General features: G+C 47.2%; 1 protein-coding gene and 1 pseudogene across 6 annotated transcripts in view; one reads left to right on the forward strand and one right to left on the reverse strand.

Moving 5' to 3' along the window:
* The window catches only part of SGSM1 (small G protein signaling modulator 1), a 70,768-nt gene that overhangs the window by 22,810 nt on the left and 35,308 nt on the right, over positions 1–12,650 (reverse strand). For all 6 annotated transcript variants that reach the window (XM_066370639.1, XM_066370642.1, XM_066370643.1 and 3 more), the window contains 4 exons: positions 11,484–11,622; positions 8,538–8,602; positions 6,559–6,704; positions 2,308–2,436 (listed from right to left, as the gene is read on the reverse strand). In XM_066370639.1, coding sequence (XP_066226736.1) covers positions 2,308–2,436; positions 6,559–6,704; positions 8,538–8,602; positions 11,484–11,622 — 479 coding nt within the window. The remainder of the gene's footprint in view (positions 1–2,307; positions 2,437–6,558; positions 6,705–8,537; positions 8,603–11,483; positions 11,623–12,650) is intronic.
* Positions 3,226–3,377, forward strand: LOC136396288 (U2 spliceosomal RNA; annotated as a pseudogene).

Below are 12,650 nucleotides of genomic sequence, written 5' to 3' on the forward strand. Positions count from 1 at the left end.
TTCACTCATTCATTCACTTGATCTCTAGCCACATGTGGGGCAGACAAGTTGATGAAAGGACGTGAAGGGGCAGAAAATTCTTTAGCTATTCAGGGCTTCCAGTAAAAGAGGCAAAAACTGGTGAAAATTCCAGTCAGACGTGTGACCTAGCTAGTGGTATGGTGCTGATGTTACTGCCCTGGTTGATAACAACAGCTCCAGTTTCCACTGGGGAAAGCCGGGTGGTGGGCACATGGGACCTCTGTATTATTTTTGTAGTGTCTTGTGAACTTACAATTATTTCAAAATAGTAAGTATAAAAGTATTAATTGCATGTTTCTTTTTACTTTTAAAAATGTAACTACTAAAACATTTAAAATTACAGTGTAGTATTAGCTGAAGATTACTAATTATAGTGCAGTATACATCAATGGAACAGAGCAGAGAATCCAGAAATAGACCCACACTCATCTGCCCCAGTGATTTTTGACAAAAATGCAAAAGCAGTTCGATGGAAGGATAGCCTTTCTAACAAATGGTGCTGGAGCAACTGGACATCCACAGGCAAAACATAAACCTCGACCTAAATAAAACATTGTGTACAAAAACGAACTCAAAATGAGTCATAGAAGTACAGGGGAAAAAAGTGAAATCATAAAATTTTTAGAGAAAAACATAGAAGAAGCTGTTCAGGATCTAGGGCAGGCAAAAAAATTTTCTTAGACTTGACACCAAATACACAATCCATCGAGGAAAATAAACCCCAATAAATTGAAGCGTATAAAAAATTTAAAATTTATTCTATAAAAGACCCTGTTAAGAATATGAAAAGCCAAGATACAGACTAGGAGAAAACATTTGCAAACCACAAATCTGACAAAGAATTAGTATCTAGAGTATATACAGAACTCTCAAAGTCAACAGTAAAAAACCAAACAATTCAATTAGAAAATAGGAGATATTAGCTGACATTTTGCCAAAGATACAGAGATGGCAAGTACGCATGTGCAAAGACAGTCAATGTCACCAGCCATTTGGGAAATGCAAATTGAAACCATAATGAAACACTACATATTTCCACACCTGTCTGAGTGGCTAACATAAAAGACAGTGACGGCACCAAACCCTGGTGAGGACGCAGGTGCGGGCCACTCACACATTGCTGGGGGGAATATAAAATGGTACAGCCACCGCAAAAGTTTGGCAGTTTCTTATAAAACTAACCACATGACCCAGCAACTGCACACTTGAGCATTTATCCCAGAGAAGTAATAATCTATGCTCAATACACAAATATTCATTGCTGCTTTATCTCTAACAGCCAGAAAACTGGGAACAACCCACCTACCCACCAGCAGGGGAGAGGGAAACGCACTGCGTGGCACCCACACCAGGGAACCTCAGCCGTAAAAAGTAATCAGCTATCGATACACACAACTTACACGGATCACCAGATAATTATGCCAAGTGAAAAAAGTCAACCCCAAATGTATGTATAATGTATGATTCCACTGATAGAACACTCTTGACGTGACAAAATTATAGAAATGGAGAATGTATTAGTGGTTTCCCGGGCTTTTTGACAGGAGTGAGTGGGAGGCACGAGGACCCTTATAGCACCAGAAATGTGCAGTCTGTTGACTGAGGTGGTGACATACAAACCTACATGTGCCATAAGATTGTAAAGAACTAAATACACGCGCGCGCGCACACACACACGCACACACATATGTGTAAATTGGGAAGTCTAAATAAGATTGGCATATTCATCAACATCAATACCCTGGTTTGTGATTCTGTACTATATAGTTTTGCAAGATGTTACCACTGGGGGAAGTTAGATAAAGGGTACCTGACACCTCTTTACATTATTGTTTACAACTGCAGGTAGATCTACAATTACCTCAAAATACTTTTATTTATTTTTTTATTTATTCATTTTAGAGTGGAGAGGGAGAGAGAGAGAGAGAGAGAGAGGAGAGACAGAGAGAGAGAAGTGGGGGAGGAGCTGGAAGCATCAACTCCCATATGTGCCTTGACCAGGCAAGCCCAGGGTTTCGAACCGGTGACCTCAGCATTTCCAGGTCAACGCTTTATCCACTGCGCCACCACAGGTCAGGCTAATTACCTCAAAATAAAAGGTTTATTTTGAACAATGACACCTCTGGCGCGTGCTGTATGTCCACTGGACAGCGCTACCCCGGAGCCTGCTGGCTCCACCCATTTCCCTGCCCCACCTGGGTGCCAGTGGAAGCAGAGCTCCTCAGCCCCACTGTGCCTGCCTCCTTCTGTCGCCAAAGACCCCACTGCCCACCAGGGTTGACCAACCTCCTTCCTTTCCGTTTCTGTCATCCCGAACTGGTAGTGGCCCAGGAGGAAGGGCCACACGGCCCTGCGGATCTCGGGCTGGATGCCTCCATAGTAGATGAGGCGCAGCAGCTCCTGCTCCGGGTAACTCTGTGGTGGGGTGGGGAGAGCAGAGGGTTTGGTCAACAGAAAACCAGGGCAGACTCTGTGACCTAGCAGTCCTGCTTTCAGACCAAGCCCGTGGAGACCATGGCATGACTGAGCAAAGCCATATGCTCCCAACATCCACCACAGTGTAGTATGAAAGAGCAAGGCCCTGGGAACCCCCCAACTGCCCACCAATGGGAACAGTGCACCCTGCATGGGAAGACCAGGGAGAGAGAGTAAAACGAGCGAGTGGTGCATCTGTGAGAACCCACACAAAAAGATGGTCAATAAGGAGTTACGTAGAGAAAAACAAGATGTAGTTCATGTCTAATGTGAACCTACTTTTGTTTAAAAAAAATAAAAAAGGACAGTATATATGAACTTACATTTCCACTTAATTTTCAGTTAATTTTGTATACTGTGCTTATTTGGGAATATTATCTTGGAGTTTTTAATCTCAACTAAACTCTAATACTGCAAATGAATCCACAATGAACACCTGCAACTAGTTCTGCGTTCAATAATCATTTTGGGGCACACGAGAGTGACTTTAATGATGGTTTGCTCAATTGCGGATATTTTTCTGTTGTTTTTTTTTTTATTTATTTTCAGGCAAAGGCTTCGGAGTTATAGTTAGTTTAGTTGGGGGGCCAGCAGGTCCTATTTGTACGTGTGTGTGTGTGTGTGTGTGTGTGTGTGTTGTGTATAAAGTGCAAATGATGCCTGAAGGCTAAGCTGAAGGGCACTGGGATCCTGTTTCCTCTCACCTCTTTATGTCACATTCCAAAATTAATCACTTCTTGGCCTTTTGGCTAAGATCAAGTGTAGTACATTCCAAAGTTAAAAGCATATTTGATATCATAATGCTAGTCTTAGATGTATCCAACCACAAGGGGAAAAACCAGCCACTCTTTTGCCCCTGTTGGGAATTCTGGTTCATATTATATAGACGGCCTCATCACAAAGCTGTTTAAAAATTAGAGAACTAATTTGTGGCTGAGGCTGTGAACTCTTTTATCAAAAATCTATGTCCTTTTTTTCTGGAGTCCATAGCTGGACTCCATTTCCCAGGCTCCTTCGCAGGTGTGGCCATGTGATTGGTTCTGACCAATGGGATGTGAAAGGCAGTGATGTAGGCCATTTCCAGATGATGGCTTTGAAGAAGGTGTATTCCCCTCACACTCTCCATTTCCCCTCTGTTGCCTGGAGGCAGATGACCATGAACCCCTGGAGGTGTGAGGCCACAAGACTGACTCTCTGGAGGGCAGAGAAATGCCCACTCAGCAGGAATGCTCACCCAGGACTATTAAGTATACAAGAAACATACCCAGTAGTGTCAACCAACGAAAATAGCAGGGACTATTCACTCTTGCAGTTCAGTTACCCTAATACAACAATGCAACCAAGGACAGTGAAAACATGGCCAAACAGGCTGTGAAAGGGTTGCAAAAACATTAGATGAAAAATACACATTTTTGACTAATTTGTTGTTTCAACCAATTTGTCCTCAGACTCTAAAGTTGGGAAGATCATCAGAAGCATTTGTGGAACTTTCAAAAATATAAATTCTTGGGCTCCACGCCCAGAGATGCTAAATCAGTAAAGCTGGAGTGGGGCCCAGAAGTCTATAAATCTTTTAAACTCGAGAAAGATGCACTGCCATAGACTGCCGGGGTATGAACACCACGGCCTTTGGAGAAAGTCAGGTGGCATAACCACTTACATTTTAAATGCACTTCAATTGTATTTCTAGGAATCTACTCTTGAAATAAAAGCACTAGTACGGAAAGGAATGTGCTTATAATGATGTCAGTTACAGCATTGGCTAAAATATTTTTTTTAGAAAAAGAGAGAAGCCAGATGTCTATCATCAGGGGAAGACTTAACTATGGTCCACCCATATATGAGGTGCTACAGTTCTAACATTTAATAAATCTCACTTAGAGTTTTCAAAGTACATCCTTAATATAAAAGCAAGTTGGTTACTTAAAATACAAACACAGTATCACCTCGTCTTTAAAAAATAAGAGTTACAGGTGTACCCATGTTGATGTATAAGTACAGAATATGTACAGTAGGGTCTACACCAAACTAATCCTCTTCAGTTAAGTCATGGGATCAGAACAAGGGGAGTATAGCAGAGAGATGATATTTTTTAAAACGTGTATTGTAAAAGACTCTCTTCTTCAGATTCAAACCTGGTTAGCCAGGCTTCTCTGGGCACTTTTTTTGACCAGGCTTTGCCCTTGGGCTCTGTCCTCCACTTGCCTAGCCCAGTTGTAGCAAGAATCCTGTTGTCAGTTTACTGAGAATCTCCACGTTGATATCTGATCAAGTTCCTCATCCCCCACCCTTGACATAAAAATTTTGGGGCTATCTTTAGCAAGAATCCCCTACCCGTGATGTCTCCTGTTAGTGATTTTCCATCACTGGCCCCCTCACTACGCTCACTCAAATCAACAGCTGTCTTTCCTGTATTTGGAACTGAGCTAAGTTCTATTCTGATGGCTCTGTCTCCTTTTGCAATAGTACTAAATAAAAACTGTCTGTACAGCCAAAAAGTAAAAAAGTATAAAAATTTAAAATAATTTGTATTCTATATATAAAATTTGCATTCTTCATTCTCTGAATTGTTACAGTAAATATGCATTCCTGTAACTTAGAGAAACAATTGGCGAAAATGTAAAACCACCACTCTGCTTGCCCAGAACTGGGAACCAGTTTGTTTTTCTCAATGAGTCCCCTGGAGATCCCAGATTAACAGACAGAACAGCACGTTCCCCCAACATGGGGCACTGAGCTTGAGCCAGGTGCTCACCAGGCTGGCCTCCCCGGGGCCGACTACAAAGCCAGCCAGCTGACGGGGCCACCAGGTTCATCCAGTGTGGAGGAAACGGGTTATCTCCTCCAGACGCTGCTCTTGGCAGCAGTAAAACTAGTGTTTCTCAGAGTGGATTCCACCTTCCACAAGCCATGGGAGGTACTTTCCCAGCAAAGGTTTCTGAGGCCACACACATCTGAGGGAGTGTTCCTATGCCCTCCCGCACCCCCCAATTTCCTGAGAGTGACAAACATATCAGCATAGTTGGGGTTCTAAGGATTCCTGCAGGACACAGAAGGATGTTTAATCCTGTTTCCCTAAATATATGACTGAATTTTTTTCAAACATAAACCTTTTCCTTTCAGGGACATGTGTATTGTAATAAAAAAATCTCAGAGGCCCTGGCAGGTTGGCTCAGCGGTAGAGCGTCGGCCTGGCGTGCAGGGGACCAGGGTTCGATTCCCGGCCAGGGCACATAGGAGAAGCGCCCATTTGCTTCTCCACCCCCCCCTTCCTCTCTGTCTCTCTCTTCCCCTCCCGCAGCCAAGGCTCCATTGGAGCAAAGATGGCCCGGGCGCTGGGGATGGCTCCTTGGCCTCTGCCCCAGGCACTAGAGTGGCTCTGGTCGCAACGAAGCGACGCCCCGGAGGGGCAGAGCATCGCCCCCTGGTGGGCAGAGCGTCGCCCCTGGTGGGCGTGCCGGGTGGATCCCGGTCGGGCGCATGCGGGAGTCTGTCTGACTGTCTCTCCCCGTTTCCAGCTTCAGAAAAATACAAAAAAAAAAAAGAAAAAGAAAAAAAAAATCTCAGAAATCGATCTCCATGTGCATATCCAAACGGCAGACTCTCAGGCCCTGCACAGAGGGAGGAGAAAGAGCTTCGACAGTGGCGGGGTTTTCTGGGTTCCGCTGTTTCCATCTAACTTAGCCACTCTCATCATTCTCGGTAGATTCAACGGGATTATAAATTCCTTCTCCCCGGGACTCACAGCACCTCTTCAGGACTGAGCATACAGCTGGTGCTGCATAAATGCTTAGTGACTGATTGACTTTATTCCTTCCAGGAGAGCATCTGTATTTTCCGTCCTCCTTGATCCTGACCCCTGGACAGAAGCAGGCCATGGGTCTTGGAACTCTCAAGAAGAGGAAGGGGCCTTCAATTTGGGTATGCAGAACACAAAGATTCCACAAAAACTCTTGTGTGTCCCCACAAGCAGATGAGCCTATTCCTTAGATGACAGGACGCCCCCCCCCCCCACCCCTGTGGTTTCTGTCCCACCGTAGGCCGAGCCAGGCCAAGCCTTACTGTGCTGTCCTGAAGGTACTGCTCCCAGATCCTGGCCGTCAGTCCGTGTCCAGCATCACAGGGTAAGTCTGGAGACACAATCATGTGATTGACCAGGGCTGACAGGTGAGTCCGCACAGTGGACAGGTGTCTGCAGTAGGCAAGCCCTGCCGGGGGACAGAGGGAAAGGGTCATTATTCACCATCCGATCCTTCTTGCCTTGTCTCATGGAGTCTCCCAAGTGCTGTTCAAAATCTTAGTGAATCCTTAAGACCCAACAAGTTCTCATTCTCCCACTGCCAAGTAAGGAAGTTTAGGCTCAGAGGGCTGAACTCACTGGCTGGCTTGACTGCTTAATAGCTCTGTGACCCTGGGGAGGTCCTATCACCTTTCTCAACCTTGGCCAAGGGGACAACACCTCCTCTGCTGGAATGCAAGGTATTTAATTTACAGGCTGGAGGTAGGGAAGGGGTGGGCAGGATGGGGCTAGTGACTGAGGGCTCCCTGTGCCTCTGGCTGCCTCTGGCCCACACGCAGAGAGACACTGGGAGAGGTGGAGCAGGATAAAGAAGGTCCTGGCTAGTCATAACAGAGAAGATGCTGTGGGCACCAGTTTGCTTCCAAAGATAGCCCTGCACTCTTAAAAGAATGACTGCCAACCTGCCAACCTCCAGCCAGTCTGTCCTAATTCTGGCCTGTGTTTGGTTTGACTGTGCACCTTTCTTCAGGCTCTCCCCCACCATCTCAGCCTTAACTCCCAGAGAGGACCCTGGGCCTTCCAGAGCCAGCACCAGCAATGGGGGTGACCATGACGACAATGATGATATAACGGCTGACACTTATACAGCACATACTATGTGCCATGGAGCTTACATAACTTAACTCATTTAATTCTCACTACAGCAGGTACCCTTATCATCCCCACCTTATGGATGGAGAAACTGAGATACAGGCTGGTTTCATCCACCACTTGCCCCAGTCACACTGCTAGGAAGTGCAGACTTGGGATATGAACCAGAACCTGGGCCCTCAACCACCATCAGGGATGAGCTACATCATGTGATGACATCCGTCAAGACCCCCTCTCCGTCCCACCCCTTCCTCCAGGAAGCTCTTCCCTTTGGGTTCCATAAATACTCACTCAATGCCTGCTCCATGCCAGGCCCGGCATTAGGCACTGGGGACGGGACGTAACAGGCAAAAGCCTTGACGTTGGAGAGCTCATGCTCTCCCTGCCTCTCCAGTCACTCAGGGATGTGACCTGCACTGACATCTCTCAGGCCCATGCAGGATATATTAACCCTGTTCTAGAATACTGAAAACACATACATTTTCTCTCCCCCATCTAGGCTGAGAGGCTGGGGAACTAAAACCTGCCAAGAACCAATATAGCAGCATGGGAAACACAGAGCCTTTGCAGTCAGGCAGGCCGGGTTGAAGCCCCAGCTCTGTTGCTTAGCTGTGTGACCTTGGGCGAGTCACTCTGCCTCTTTGTGCCTTAGTTTCCTCATCTGTTAAAACAAAATAATCAGAGTACTTATATTATGAATTTAATTTTTAAGTTCTTGGGAAGGGATCAGGTCACCTTTCTCGCCTGCTTCTGCCCTCAGGAGGAGGGAAGTGACAGTCACCGAGCTCTATGACGTGCAATGCCAGGTGCTAGGGGCTTATACACGCTTCTCACTCAAATCTTGTAAACGAACACTCTATGGTGGGCACTGGGATTAACGGTGATTAAACCAAGCTCTGCCACCAAGGAACCTCACTGTTCACTGCCCTCTCATAGGGCCGAAGGGTGATATTTATCCCCAAGCTGTGGATGAGGAAATTGAGGCTCAGAGAAGTTAATGTAATTTCACCAAAACTAGCAGACATCTAGGAAGAAATAGAGAGGCACAGTCCCAGGTCCAGAGCCAGGCTCCTCCCGACACTGCTGCATGCAGCAGGCACTCCAGGAACGCGCCCTGGAGACCACAATGGCAAATGAGGCCCATACGCACATCCATAGAAGGCCCTGGAAAGGATCTGGTACTTCATATTGTCACAGAGAAGCTTCAGCGGAGCCCTGCAGGCAGAGGAAGAGGGAGACAGTCAGAACAGGTCCACACGCAGCCCAGGTCGCCTGGCGAGGAGCACAGCTCGTTACCTCTAGGAGCAGATTGAGACGAACCGACCAAGGAGACTGTGAGGGTATTCTTTTACCCATGAAGCATCATTCCCCATCTGCTACTGGCTTGGGAAGCACTCCCCAAACCTGTCCCTGTAGTTTGGGTGGGGTCGATTCTTCCCAGTACATGACTCAGGTTAGTAGTCATGTGACCCAACCTGGGCCAATAAGAACCACCCCTGGGACTTTTGTTGGAATAACTGGGAAACAATCTTTTTCCCTGATTGAGTTCCAAACGCCAATGGAATATGGGGCAGTGGTAGCTGGGATCCATTTTTGCTACTACACAGGAGGGCCTGCCCGAGAATAAAACCATCAGAGTGACAAACAGAGGCAAGAGCTAAAGAAGCAGAGAGATTCCTGTTTTGAGTATCTGGATCCAGCCATACCTGAAGCCACTGTACCTGTGGACTTTCCATTACTGTCAGTAGATTTTCCTTTTTACTTGAACCAGTTTGAAGTGGGTTTCTGACACTTTTAGAAAGAGTTATGGCTTCTGAAGTGACCCAGCTGAGGTCCTAGCCAGTTAGCACAGTTGGTTAGAGCATCGTCTTGAAACACCAAGGTAGTGGGTTTGATCCCTGCTCAGGGCACATACGGGAAGTCACCAGTAGATAAATGCACAACTAAGTTGAACAACAAATGAATGCTTCCCCTGCCCCCTTCTCTGTTTCTCTAAAATCAGTTAATTAAAAAATTAATAAATAAAAAAGAAAGTGACCCAGCTGAACCAAATTGAGCCAAATTGGGATTCACAGTCTGGCTGACTGCAAAGTAGGTGATGCCCCAGAGATTCTGCTTGCATGGGAATTCCGGGGGGAGAGAGGAACAAGACCCCAGCACTGTTGTAATAAAACAACAAAAAGGACTGCTAAAGGGAGTGTCATAGGTCTTAACAAAGAACAGAACAGAGCAATATCTGCATGTTTATCCTCAAGATATCTAGGGGCACCTAGCAAAACCCAGGGAGACTAGCGAGAAGGCATGGCTAAAGTCCTCCAGTTAGACATGGAGGCATTAAACTTTAAAGCCACTTGCTTTGTACCCTCAGATTGGTGAGGATCAGGCTTGCTCAGAATACATGACAGCTGTCCCACAGTGTACTTGACTATCTGTGAGGTGGTGAGCTCCCTGTCACTAGAGGTGTGTAAGTGTATTAGATACAATGAGAAGGTAAGTTAGAACTGCATTTTTCAGTGGTCCATGGACCACCAGCCCACAATCACTTGCAATTCCTCTCCCATGTGGCTCCCTAGGCCCCACACAGACCTACTCAATTGCAGTCCAGGAACCAACAGCCTCGGCTACCTCCCCCAAGGAAGTCTGCTGCACATTGACATGTGAGACTCAGGTATATCTGTGCTTCTCAGACTTAAAGGTACACACATGACCTTGGGATCCTGTTAAATGCAGATTCTGCTTCACCAGGTCTGGGATGAGGGACTGAGAATCTGTTCCAGTGATAATGTTTCCATAGACCACACACTTGAAAGTCGGGGCATAGAAACTTACAAATTTCGAATCCAGGCCCTGGCCAGTTGGCTCAGTGGTAGAGCATCAGCCTGGCATGGGGATGTCCTGGGTTCAATTCCCAGTCAGAGCGCACAGGAAAAGTGCCCAATAGCTTATCCACCCCTCCCCCTCTCACCCCCCCTCTCTATCTCTTTTCCTCCTGCAGCCATGGCTCAATTGGAGCAAGTTGGCTCCAGGTGCTGAGGATGTTTCCCTGGCCTCTGACTCAGGTGCTAAGAAATGGCTCTGGTTGCAATGGAGCAAGGGCCCCAAATGGGCAGAACATTGCTCCCTCATGGATTTGCCAGGTGGATCCCAGTCGGGGTGCATGCAGGAGTCTGTCTCTGCCTCCTCTCCTCTCACTAAAAAAAAAAAAAAAAAAAAAAAATGAATCTAGCCCCCACCCTTGATGCTCTGACAGCTGAAGACTGACCACCCACTGGGACAAAGGCCCAGCAAGAAAAAAAAAGAATTCCATTCTCCCAGGCAAGGCCAGGCCAGGAGGCAGGGTCAGTGGGAAATAAGACATTCTCATGAGTGGGCTGAGTAGTTCCAGAGAGACGAAAGCTCTATGCGCAAGGAAAGAGCTGACTGGGGATTATTTAACTTTGTACAAAAATAGTGTGTTATTTACTGAACACTGACCATGTGCCAGGTACAGGTTGGCCACTTTAAGCTATTACTTGATTTGTTATTCCAGTAGCTATAAGAAGGAAGCATTAGTATTCTCATCTGGCGGAGGAGCAGACTGAGGCATGTATGGTGGTTATTAAGTAATATTTCTGGATTTTGCTTCTAGGAGCACGGGAGGACTGCACTTCCTGGCCCCTCGTGGGTAGGGACAATGAGGCATGAGTGGAAATGACAGTTGCTTCCCTTGGGCTGGAGCATTTAATCACTGGCTCAGGTCCCTCCAAGCTATCTTTCCCTCAGTCACTGTGATTGGCAATATTCTATCAGTGGGGCCCTTTAACGTGGAGAAAGCAAGGTCTCCAGCTGACCCCTAACAGACACACGGCATGCATGACAAATAAACCTTTGTTTTAATAGCCACTGAGACTTTAGGACTGTTACTGCAACATACCTTGTTTATACTGACTGATACATGTTAGGAAGCTCCAACAGCTAGGACTTCACCAGGATGGGATCTAACCTACACTTGGATGGTTCCATAGCCTCTGAAGTCCAGGCAGGGCAAGCAATGGGCATCTCCGAATCTTCGGCAAAGCCTTCCATTCCCTCCAACCACAGCTCAAGCCCCTCCTACCTCTCGTGGTTACAGCCATTGGTTGAGCCACCGTCAGCCGAGCCGCTCTGTGAACAGGATGAGCAAGAGGATTTGCGGGGACTGGGTTGCCACAGGGGCGGCAGGCTGCTCACAGAGACATCCATCAGGTCCTGGGGGACTGTGGGGGGTAGAAGGGGCAGAGGAAGAACACTGGTTGAGCCATAGAAACCTCAACCAAAAGCAAGCAGCTCATTCCTAGGCCAGCACAGAGATAGGAAAAGCCCCTGAATGTTACAGTAGAAAATGGCAACCTCAATCATTTGACCCAAGTCCTTGAGCCCACCCTATCCGATGAAAGCCACCACCAAGATTTGGAACCCCCAGCAAATAGGCAGAGCTATTGACAGTGAAGAGAGAAGTGAACAAAGAGAGACAGACCAGAGCCAAGAAAAGAGGCCCAATCCCAGAGCAGGAGGCCAAGCCTCAGCATGTTGTCACTCAGCTGTCCTCAGAGGAGGCTGACACAAAGGAAAGGGAGCCTGTTGGGGCCTCTGGGGAAAGCTGATGGTCTCCAGTGCCCAGAGAGACTCTGGGTGAGAGCGTCTCTGGTTGTGAGACAGAGGGAGCCTGCCTCCTCTGGCAAGTCGGGGCACACAAGGGCAAGAACCCAGGGGAGCCCCCTCTGACGAGGGCGCCTGCGCTGTCCACGGTCCTGAGCCACAGTCGCTCTCCCACCAGCGTCTCCAACAGGTTGGCGACCCCCAGAATCATGTGGGGGGATTGTTAAAAAGCATAAACCTGTATCCACTCCCTGACCTACCAAATGAAAACCTTCTGGTGATACAGCCCTTGAGTCTATTTCAAAAACGATTTTGACACAGCAGCCACGTTTGGGAACAAGAAGGCACAACTGATCTAACTCTGGACACTGGTGACTCCTGATCACCCGCTCCCGGGACCAGCACCTACAGCTTCCCTTACTGCTTTCTCTCCCAGCTCCAGGGAAACCACCACAGAACCCACTGCGGCACCTGTAAGCTGCAGAACACACACACACACAGGTGACATTCACGTCACAATTTCTATAGTCAATGTCCTGGCCTCCTGGCAGTTCAAGACAGGTGCAAAAAAAATTATTTTCTCTAGGGCAGTGCTCAGTAAATATTTCCTGTAAAGGGCCAGACAGAAATTACCTTTGGATTTGTG

The sequence above is a fragment of the Saccopteryx leptura genome, chromosome 2, assembly GCF_036850995.1.
Source record: "Saccopteryx leptura isolate mSacLep1 chromosome 2, mSacLep1_pri_phased_curated, whole genome shotgun sequence".
In the NCBI taxonomy this organism is placed as follows: domain Eukaryota; kingdom Metazoa; phylum Chordata; class Mammalia; order Chiroptera; family Emballonuridae; genus Saccopteryx; species Saccopteryx leptura.